At 51.7% G+C, this 10,495-nt stretch overlaps 1 protein-coding gene across 1 annotated transcript in view; it reads right to left on the bottom strand.

The window, feature by feature from the left end:
• Positions 1-436: 436 nt before the first annotated feature.
• The window catches only part of Ano7 (anoctamin 7), a 28,942-nt gene continuing 18,883 nt past the window's right edge, over positions 437-10,495 (bottom strand). The window contains exons 12-24 of the mRNA XM_021632023.2: positions 9,365-9,508; positions 9,161-9,298; positions 8,512-8,610; positions 8,332-8,434; positions 6,554-6,665; positions 6,248-6,302; positions 5,131-5,228; positions 3,997-4,130; positions 2,925-3,130; positions 2,712-2,854; positions 2,376-2,466; positions 1,848-1,967; positions 437-1,678 (exon numbers count right to left, since the gene is read on the bottom strand). Of these exons, the coding sequence (XP_021487698.1) occupies positions 1,604-1,678; positions 1,848-1,967; positions 2,376-2,466; positions 2,712-2,854; positions 2,925-3,130; positions 3,997-4,130; positions 5,131-5,228; positions 6,248-6,302; positions 6,554-6,665; positions 8,332-8,434; positions 8,512-8,610; positions 9,161-9,298; positions 9,365-9,508 (1,518 nt within the window). The 3' untranslated portion in view covers positions 437-1,603. The remainder of the gene's footprint in view (positions 1,679-1,847; positions 1,968-2,375; positions 2,467-2,711; positions 2,855-2,924; positions 3,131-3,996; positions 4,131-5,130; positions 5,229-6,247; positions 6,303-6,553; positions 6,666-8,331; positions 8,435-8,511; positions 8,611-9,160; positions 9,299-9,364; positions 9,509-10,495) is intronic.

Raw genomic sequence — 10,495 nt, 5'->3', positions numbered from 1 at the left:
AGTCCTTGGAACCCACAGGGGAAGGACGAACTGGCTCCACAAAGCTGTTCCTTGACTTGCATATATTAGCTTTGACACATTCCCACATTTACCTACATAGAGTAATAGCTTTTAAAGATTACAGCAGCAAAAACAAGCAGTTTAAGTACGTGTAGGTCATGTAATAAAGGCTTTACCTAGCAAATTCAGTCATTGAACTGGCTAGTTTGCCTAGTGGCCATGCAACAGCTTCAATGTGCAGCCTCAGTCCAAGAGTAAGCATAGCCAAGTCTGAGGCCAGGAGTTGCCACAGTTAAGGAGAGGGTGGATGGCTGAGGGCACAGTTTGGAAAACGGTTTTCAAAGGGAGTGTGCATGCTTCACACCCTCTTCTAAAACTGCACGTCTCTCTTGTCAGCAGTCCTAACAACCCTACGGAAATAAGCACAGATAAGCAGTTACTTTCAGACCTTTATTCTAGCATGGCTGAATGACAGAAGTGGAGGAAAGGCCCATATCCCATCATGAGTGGGCAGCCAAGTTAGGAAATGGCAGTTAACCATCAGTTAACCCAGCTAACAAGGCAACAACTAACCCAGTTTGAGAAGCAATTGTATGTAAACATAGAAGAGGAAAAATAAATAAAAAAAGGTTGGGGCAGGAGGGAATATGTCACATAAATCTTTTTGTTTCTGTTTCCACTATAAGGGTAAGGCTTTATCCACAGCCTTCCCCCTTCACTGCTTACTGTGTGCTGAGTCTGGCCCAGCACTAAGAGTGCTACAGAGGCTCTTCATCTATCTGGGTAAAGAGGCCGAGATAGGAGAGAACTCATGAGATAGGCTTTGGGTGATTAGGTTTGAAAGAAGAGGTAAGGGGACGTCCTCCCGTGGCCTAGGATGTGCTATCAGGTCTGAGAGCCAGGTGTGCCTGGTAGTGACCATGTGAGGAAAGGTAGTTGGGGTGGACCTGGAGGGGTGATCTGACCCTATACTACCACAAGGAATGCTGCAAAATAAATAATCAGAGCCCTGAGAAGGCCGGGACCCCAGAGTCTAACTTGCTCATTTGGCAGAAGGGTTATGCCTTGGAATGGGTTGGGAGCCATATGTGAAGCCACTTCCTTATCACTAGGAATCAGGAATACATACAGAAGACAGCCCTTGGTTTAGGAACAGGAAAGTCATGGCGGAGGTGAAGGAAGGACAGATGCTCTCTGAGTACAACAGTCAGCAAAAATGAGAGCCACAGAAGCCAACATTTCAGACAGCCCTTTTGCCTTTGAGATACAGGGATATGAATCATTGGCTCATGGGACTTTGGAATGGCAGTAAGGGATAGCCCCCTAAGGCTAATAGATGTATCTTTAAACACTGCTGCTCCCGTGGAGTCTTGGGACATCTTGCAGGGTTAGTGACAAAGCAGAATGTGTGAGCAGAGGACTGTGGCAGCCAAGGGTGGAGGACAAGTTGAGCTGGAGCCAGGAACAAAGCCATGGTCTCTAAGGACACACATGGTACTGTAACCTGGAGCATCTTCCAACAGTCTTCCAAGCAAGTGTGTCAGCCTCCGGTAATCCCTAATGTGACCTCAGAGAAGGGTAGGAGGTCACCGGTCCCAAGACCCTAGGTTGGAGGGCCCAGACTGGGCTCTGAGCTTGGAGACTGGTCATCCTTCACGCCTGTTGCTCCAAGGAGAGCCTGTTTTGAAGAAAGTGAGTTGTCACATTGACTACAGAAGTGACTATAAAGCCCTTCACCCACTTGTGCTGCTAGGATTGACTAGGTGGAAACTGAGCCGTGCTTAGCCATGTGACTTGAGTGTGGGGAGCATGGCTGTGAGGCAAACAGGTTGGGCTTGGGTACTCACCTCATTCTCAGCCAGTGCCTGTTTAGCTAAGTAGTATTCCCGCTTCACCTTGATCTCCACAGACTCTGGGACATCAGGAACCAGGAGGTCCAGAAACCGGCCAATGGAGAACACCACGTGCTGGGGGATAGAAGCCCCATCCCCAACCCTTGTTAAAGCAAAAACCCAGACTAGCCTTCAGGGGGCCAGGCAGGCTGCCCAGGGGGTTGGAACTGGAGTTAGCATGCAGGGGAGGAGAGGGACAGAGGCCTAGACCAGAGACCAGCCTTTCAGAGTTCCCCATGGCACCTTGCAATCTGCAAAACATTCAGTGGCTAGCCCATGAGCCAGGGACAGAAGCCAGCCCAGCGAGGGTAAGTAAGACACATAGAATTTTGATTTGCTCAGGGAAAAAGAGTGGGAGTTCTTCTGGTCACACTAACCCCTCCTACGTCACAAGCTTAGGTTAGGCCAAGCAAGTCAGGGGCCGGGGGGGGGGGGGGAGGGGGGATGGGAGTCATTGGAAGAGCTTTCAGAAGACTTGGATACCTCAAACACGATGACAAAAGCCAGGCGAATGGCGAGGAGAGTCCAGTAAGTCGGGGAATAGTGTCCCTCCTCATCCCGGAAAGCCCGGTATCTGCAGGAGACACAAGACTCAGGGTAGCACCCTCAGGTTACACTAGCTGGCAAGTGGTCCATCTAGAATCAGCCTTTTCATTTCTTCTCCTCTGCATCTTTGGTGCCCTACATACTTGAGAGACCATCTTGAAAAAAAAAAAAAAAAAGAAACCTACCAAAACCTACGTCTGGGGGGAGGGGGCCTCGGGAGAGAAATGAGTCAATAGCACGAAAAGCAAATTCTGCAATCTAACGCCAGCTCACCTGCAAGTGCGGTTGTGCTCAGCGGTGAAGGTGGGTGGCGCGTGCGCCAGCGTGAAATTGAGGAAGCCACGCAGGTCAGCGGCGCACGTCCAGCGGTAGTAGGCACGCGGCAGGAAGTCAGAGGAGAAGGCCAGCAGGAAGGCCTGTGGGGCGCGGGGTGAGCACAGGGTCAGCAGCACCACCACCCGGCCAGTACTGGGCCAGGGCACTTACATTGCTGATGACCGCGAGGTGTGTGAGGCCCGCTAGGATGTGAAACCAGATGCCGATGTCCTGGGCGCGCTCGGCCACCGGACGCCGGTACTCGCACACGAACTTGCGCGCGTCCAGGCGGATCTCCACCCAGTTGTTGAGCAGGGCAAAAAGCGGCGCCAGCGGGCAGGCGGCCACGAAGATGGTGACGAACCCAAACTGCAGCACTACAGAGTGGAGCTGGCTGGAGCTGGTGACCCTCTCCAACCACCCGGTGGCGGGATGGGGAAGGGACTCCCAGCTTGCACCCTAGGGCACCAGGCGATTGATTGATTTCACCCCGTTTCTTCCCCTCTGATTGTATTCAATGCAAGGGCCACTGCCCATCTCTCTGACTGGCCCTGGGAAACTGATGTACACTTCTCTGATCTTTGTGCTGGATGGCCTTGGCCACCCAGTACACCTTAAGTCAGGGATTTTTAATGGCAGGAAGGAGAGCAAAACCTGCCTCTGGGTTTGTAACTATCTCCAGGAGTAGCAAAGGTCTTCGGTAAAATTGATAGGGAGGTCTTCAGTTGCAGGACATGAGGATGCATAGTATCAACTTGCTCCCTGTAACCTGCCACAGTGTTAACCATGCTGCAACTGTTACTGGTTATGCTTTGGTTGCCAGTCAGTTCAGTCATGTGTTCTGCTGAGGCAGTGTGCTAAGATTATGACTGCCAGATCTCCTGGTGTTAGTCAGACAGAACCCTGCCCTTACAACTGCCACACCCTTCAAGCCATAGGTATGAGCTACCACTTGGCACTTTCACAACTGAGGAAACTGCTGGAGAAAATCAGTTCTCCAGGCTGGCATGGCCCAGGTATACCTACCCTCACATGGCAGAGTACCTTGGCTCTGCCCCTGGACCTGCTTTCCCTAATACACAGCCTCAGCGTCCAGGCTTCCCCAAACCTTCCCACCCACCCTGGCTCTGCTGCTACCCATCTCTTCCCTGCAGGCCTAACTCCCACCACCCATCCCCCTCCCCAGTAGCCTGTTGCATTTCAGGGTAGGCCAGGGGCAGAGTGGTTACAATGTGGGTCTTACCCATTTCAAGGTATTCATGAAACAGCCCCTCACACGGCAGCAACTCATAGTCAGCCTCCCAACGTGCTGGGTGGGTCCCCATGCCAGCCTTCTTCCTCCTGGAATACAATTTCTGCCAGCAGCCTTTCAGCTTTCTGCAGGTAGAAAGTGTAGAGCAACATAGATGCCCCCACATCCAGCTGATGGCTGGGCTAGTCTGAGAGGACACTCAGCCAGGGTGGGCTGTTGCTCTCTGGGTCCAGGTTGGGCAAAGGGCTGTGGTTCTTGCAGGTCAAACTCATCCGATGCCCTGAGCCCTCTATAGGGACACACGCTATAGCTCTCTTCTCGTCCCCTGCTGTGTCTTCAAGAAATCCTGGAGCCTTTGGAAGTTGGAACCACAGCAAGGCTACGAAGGAGGCTACTGAGGGTGACAGCTAAGTCCTAGGAAAGTAGAACGATGGGGCCAGGTATTCATCATACTGGGGCCAGAGCTGTGATGGCTATATCACACTTGGGAGGGGTGTATCAGTCCTGTGTGTATGTGGCTTTGACAGAGGTTGTGAGGTATCATGCACAGAGCATGTCGCATTTATCAGACTGTATAGGGGCACAGGTGTCTGTTGGCTTCCTCACACTACCTACACCTGCTAGACACTGAGCTATACTCTGTGCTTCCTGGTCCCGTTGAATGCCAGAGAAGTCAGGATGCATCCAGGGAGGGACTACTGTGGTTGTGGTGTCAGGGCCAACACTGCCTTTCTGGGATGGTAGTGGGGATCCGGGTTCATGTGGCCTCAGGTAGGAGACTGTCCCTGGGCAGACTTTGGAGAACTCCAGCCTGTGAGAGGGCCCATAGTTCTAGCTAGTGGAACCTGAAACTGGCATGAATCTAGGGGTCAAGCCTGAGGGCCAGGGCCTCTCCTTGCTTATCCTTCTCATGCAAGTAGCGAGTATGTGCTGGCCTTTGTGTGGTCTCCCCTGACAGAACTGTCCATGGGTGGTACGGGCTTCCCAACACCCCAGACACAACAACAGATGGGGGAGGAGGGTATTGTGGAGCTCTGCAATAGGACAACAGAAGTCCAGGGGTATGGCAGATCCTGCCTCCCCTTTATTCTCCCAGCATTCCAAGGACGCGGTGGGGGGACTCACGGGACAAGGACCTCCTGCACGTTGTTGATGACCTGCTTGCCCACCATGATGACCAGGAGTTCCTGTGCCAGCTCGATGAGACAGCCTCCAGCTGGACACTGCAGCAGCACAACTCCAGTTTAGCCGGGGGAGGGACCAGGCACATAGTCACCTCACTTTCTCCGCCTCAAAGAGGCGTCTCTGCCCCCACCTCCCTATAGGACATGTGTGGAGTACCTTGAGAATTACCGGGATCAGCCCTCTCCACATCACTTCAGTTATATATGGGAACAACTACTGAGTGGCTATAGTTTATGCCCTGTAGGATCTCAGCTGACTGTAGCTACAGGCTCCAGGGAAGACCTAAGACATTCGTCAGTGAAGAGTCAGACCCAGGGACCCATGTGTGCCTTGCAAGGGGAGCACGACCACACTGTGGAACATCATCCTCACCAGGTGGGAAAACCTTACTTGAGCACTCAGCCAGTGCTGAGGGACCCAGCCATTCCTGAACCCACAGAGTCCTGAACAATAGTCAACACAAGAGCAAGTGGTAGCCCTTTCTCGCCTAAGCCAGTCTCGGCTGGCTATCTCACTAAGAGCTGAGAGCTACCTAATACGGCACACCAGCCACAGACAGGCAGTAAGCCTCCCAGTCAGCAGCTGAACCAGGCGGATAAAAGTTACTTTTACAATCCTCTGCAAAGGTCACTGCATGTCTGAGCCAGGCTCTCCCAATCCCCAGATCCCAAAGGCAAGCAGAGCGCTTTAGGGCTCATGGAAAAGGTCAGCCATGGGAGAACCCCAGACAGTGAGGCTGTGGGGCACTGCCTCAGTGTCCTCAGTCAGCAGAGACCTTGGCAATGATGTGGTTCATAGGGTCATCCTAAGGGCTCACATGCCTCTTACGTGTGAATTGACTTAGAGAAAGGCTAAGCCCTGTGGTGTGTGTATTCTCTAGACAGTGGTCCTAAATCAGGACCTCAGGCCAATGTGGTCAAGAGCCCTGGAGTCCTGGAAAGCAGCTGTAAGCTTTGTCTCTGGCTTAGACAATGGTGGAAGGAAGAATGGCAGCAAACTAAGGCATCCGTGGGTACAGAGGGAGCCTAGCCCCCAATCCCTGGCTCAGCACACTCACCTCCTCGTTTCGGACTCCAAACAAGGTGTGGTAGTTGCCTGGGTATCCCACAAACCTGGCAGGATCCAAGTTGTGAGGCTGTGAAGGACTAGGTTCCGGTTGTCTCCCCCAACCCCTTTCCCACCCATGAGGCCTGAGGCTGAGAGAGGCACAGACTTGTCCCCTCCAAGCCCAGTGGAAATCATTCTTGCTCAGTGCTTTGCCCTGGCTACCTAGCTCCACCTGCTGCTGAGCACAGCAGACAGAGGGAGCAAAGCTGAGCTGCAAGGCAGAAGTGACACGTCCATTGGGAGGGTGGCCACCTACCTACCCTTGAAGAAGGCGATGTATACAGGTGAAGCATAGAAGTTGACAAACTGGAAGATGAACACCTTGAGGGTGAAGGCGTCCTCAAATGCAGTCTGTGTCCGGTGCATCTCTGTGCGTATAGGCTTTCACTCAGTCCGCAGGGATATCAGCCAGTGTCCAGTGCACTGCCCCTTCCCGTGAAGCCACCCCACCATCCAGGGTTAGGAAGAAGTAATGTTGTCCAGATAGTTTAAAGAAATTCATTAAAGAAGGGGGGGGTCAATGTATAGCAGTCCTAAGTCTCTGATTTCAAAATTATACTAAAACACGTTGATTAGAGTGGTGATAAATCTTGATTGTCTACCTGACTAGCCTGGAAGATGTCTAGGGTATTATTAAAGCACATCTATTGTCTGTCAGTGACGGTGTTCCTGGAATGTATTAGTTCAAGAGAACTCTGACCTCATCAATGGGGCCATCTCTTGATGGATTAATAATATGCTGGTAATACTATTGGGAGTTGGTGGCAGTTGAGGCCCACATGGAAAAGCAGGTGTCCTTGGGGCTGTGTCTCACCTGACCCTTTCCTACATTCTCCTCCTTGCTTCCTGGGCACCATACCCTCCCTTCCATGAAGGACTGGCACCTCTAAAACTGTATCAGTAATAAATAATTCCCTTAAGTCATTTTTTTTCTGGTATTTTAGTCAGTTATAGCAAAAAAAAAAAAAAAAGTAGCTAATACAATTAAGTATACGTAGAATAGTTGACAAAAAACTAAAACATTTGTACCCTCATCAAAATAGTGTGTACAGGGCCAGTGAGGTGGGCCATGAATAAAGGTGCTTGCTGCCAAGCCTGATGACCATCTGAGGAACAATGTGAGCTCCACCCTCCGAGCTCACATGGAAGGGGAGAAATAACCCTCACATATTGTCCTCTGACTTCACACATGTGCCATGGCCCACAGGAGCCGTGACTCATGAGCACACAAATACATACATTAAATAAATACTTTTTTAGAGTGTGTGCAAATAAGTTGGGGTATTGGGGGCATGGGGTATCAGGGACAAGGTAGTCTCCTGCTCAAGGCTGAACGAGGGCTGAGTTACAGTGCAAAAACTTGCCAAGGCCAATTTGGAAACATAAAAGGTCAATTAGAGGAAAAGGGGACCATAAGCCCTGCAAGTGTGGGGATGCCTATCCCAGCTCCAGCTTCATTCTCCTGGAACAAGGCTATATATGCTCCCTTCCAGGTAAGAACTCCCCCAGACCTTCCTGGAGAACTCTCCTAGGACTTTATTCCCTTCCCATCCATTGTCCTTGTACTCTGAGCTTGCTCCATCAGGGCCTTGGCCAGGGCTAGTATAGACAAGGCCATGCGGGATGGGTGGTTAGGCCCCTCAGCATTTGCTCTTAGGGAAAGTCAAAACAAAGACAGAGCAGAGATGGAAGTGCAGACACAGTGACATCTTGCTTCTGGGGTCAGGTATAGAGGCCATACAGGCACTTGGTAAACATTTGGGGTTATAAATGTTTACATCTGAGCTTGTCACAGCTCAGCCACCACCCCTAGCCAACCTGACAGAGGCCTGAGTCCCTATTCTCGAGGGTCTGGTCTCACCCTGAAGACTGCACAAGCTTGAGGGATCTGGTGAGGGAGGTTGGAGAAGCAGGGGCCCCTGGCTGAATGCCTTCCTTTCCCGAAGGCCCTGCCAATGCCATTTTAAGGAGATCTCTGGTAGAAGGCTCAGATGCCTCTTTTGGGAATAAGAATCCATGTTGGTCTGTGCTCACCCCATCTTGTCAGGACCTGGGCCAGGACCACATAGGCCTTGGAGAGGATGAGGATGAAGACAAGGTTCACCACTGACCCTGTGAAGCTGGCAATTCGTGGAGCCTGATAGAGAAGGGGTGATCAGAGCAGGCACCGAAGGACAGGTTGTTGGGCTGGGGAGGGGTTCAGCAGAGACTCACCCAGGCTGAGAGAAAGGTGTTGTCTGACTTGGACACAATTACAGCCATAACAGCCCGGTACAGGATGATAGACACAAGGCACATAATCACCACAGCCACCTGCAGGACCAGAGAGGTCCTGAGCTCCCTGCTGTGGCCTCAGCACCCACAGCCTCAGGCCATAGGCCCACACAGGCCTCTGGGTCCACAGCTGTTCCACTGGTTCTCCAGAGGGACTAGGAGGGAGGTCAGGATGCCAGGTAGTTACTGTATGTTTCTGTACACGCAGTGTTGGAGAACTTTATCCCATCCACCTGCCTCCTCAGCTCCCTGCTTTGGACCCATGGTGCCTGGGAAGGGCGGTGGTCCTTCTAAGTAGTCTTTGGCCAGTATCAAGGGATTAGTGGGCCCCTGTTCATTCTTGGAATCCATTCCCTTGTTGAATGTGTGCCCTGGGCTACACACGGGGGAGCTCTTCTATAACCCCTCATGGTACATACTCATACACACCCCTATGAGAACCCACAGCTTAGCTCTGGGCTCAGGTCCTTCCCTGAGGCACAGAGCACAGGGCCTTTTTGGAGGATGGTGAGGGGTTTTGGAGGAGATACCCCTGTAGCTCAGGAAGATAGAGGCAGAGGACAAAAACAGTATGGCAGGAACCCCATACCATCATCAGGAGCACCACAGAGCCAGCCAGCATGCGGCGTACACGACACTTCTCAGGAAAGTAGGGCTCATCTTCACCAGTGATGGGATTCAGGGCTGTCATAGGGGCCGTTGCAGCGAACTGGGGCCTAGGCCTCTCCTGAAAGGGAGCCATGCTCAGTGGGCCGTGACCCTTGCCAGACGCCACCCAGCCCAGCTCACTCACCTCAATGTCCTCATAGTCAGAGCAGTCCCAGCGGTAGGCCAATGTGGCATTTTTCCGCTTCCAGTACTCCAGAAGCAGCACTGCCCACAGGGCCATGAACAAACTGAAGAAAACAGTGCCACCGTGGTCAAAGAGCCGCCCCGCCTGGAGGAGAAAAGGTACCCAGGTCTTCCCAGGAACTGGCAGTCCTTTCACAAGTCAGAGCCTCAGGGAGGGGGATTCTATACAGCAGCTGAAAGAACAGTTTCACCCAGTCTTGGGAATCTGTTTGTTTTGTTTTGTGTTTTTGAGACGGGGTTTCTCTGGATAGCCTTGGCTGTCCTGAACTCACTTTGTAGACCAAGTTGCCCTTAAACTCACAGAAATCCTCCTGCCTTTGCCTCCCTGAGTGCTGATATCACAGGCGTGCACCACTGCACCCAGCTCTTTCCTTTTTTTCTTTTTTTTTGGATTAAGGATACGATGGTGTTCATCAAAACCAGGCATGGTGATACACACCTGTAATCCCAGTGCTTGGGGACTCAGAGGCAGGCAGATCTCTGTGAGTTCAAAGACAGCCTGGTCTACAAAGTAAGTCCAGTACAGCCAAGGCTACACACACACACACACACACACACACACACACACACACACAGAACCCCTGTCTCAAAAGACAAAAACAAACCCAACTCCTGAACCTCTTACCATCCCCAAAATTCTGGCATGTCAGGTGTACACTACCACCTTTGTTCACGTGGGGGTGGAGGGTGTTCAAACCCAGGGTCTCATGAATGCTCGATAAGAACTCTACCATTTAAGCCACATTGTCAAGTCCATTGCTCAGTCTCCCTCACCTTGCCTCACTCGTGCCTGACTTGGATTCATCTGAGCTGAGCACATTGAGAGAAGAGTTTAGTTTTTTAGAGTCAGTGGAACTGGAGAATGCTGGGTAGACAGGAAGTGTGGAGGCTTACGGGGGGCACTGTAGTGGGTTGGATTGTGACTCTCAGAAGTTGTGTCCCTGGAACCCTTGATATAATATTGACATGATATGGCTGAAATATAGTCGCTATGGGCAGTAGTGAAACACGTCTTTAATCCCAGGAGACAGAGGCAAGTAGATCTCTGAGTTCAGGGATATCTTGGTATAGA

The sequence above is a fragment of the Meriones unguiculatus genome, chromosome 15 (assembly GCF_030254825.1).
Source record: "Meriones unguiculatus strain TT.TT164.6M chromosome 15, Bangor_MerUng_6.1, whole genome shotgun sequence".
Classification (NCBI taxonomy): Eukaryota; Metazoa; Chordata; class Mammalia; order Rodentia; family Muridae; genus Meriones; species Meriones unguiculatus.
This window is presented reverse-complemented; position numbering and strand designations above follow the sequence as displayed.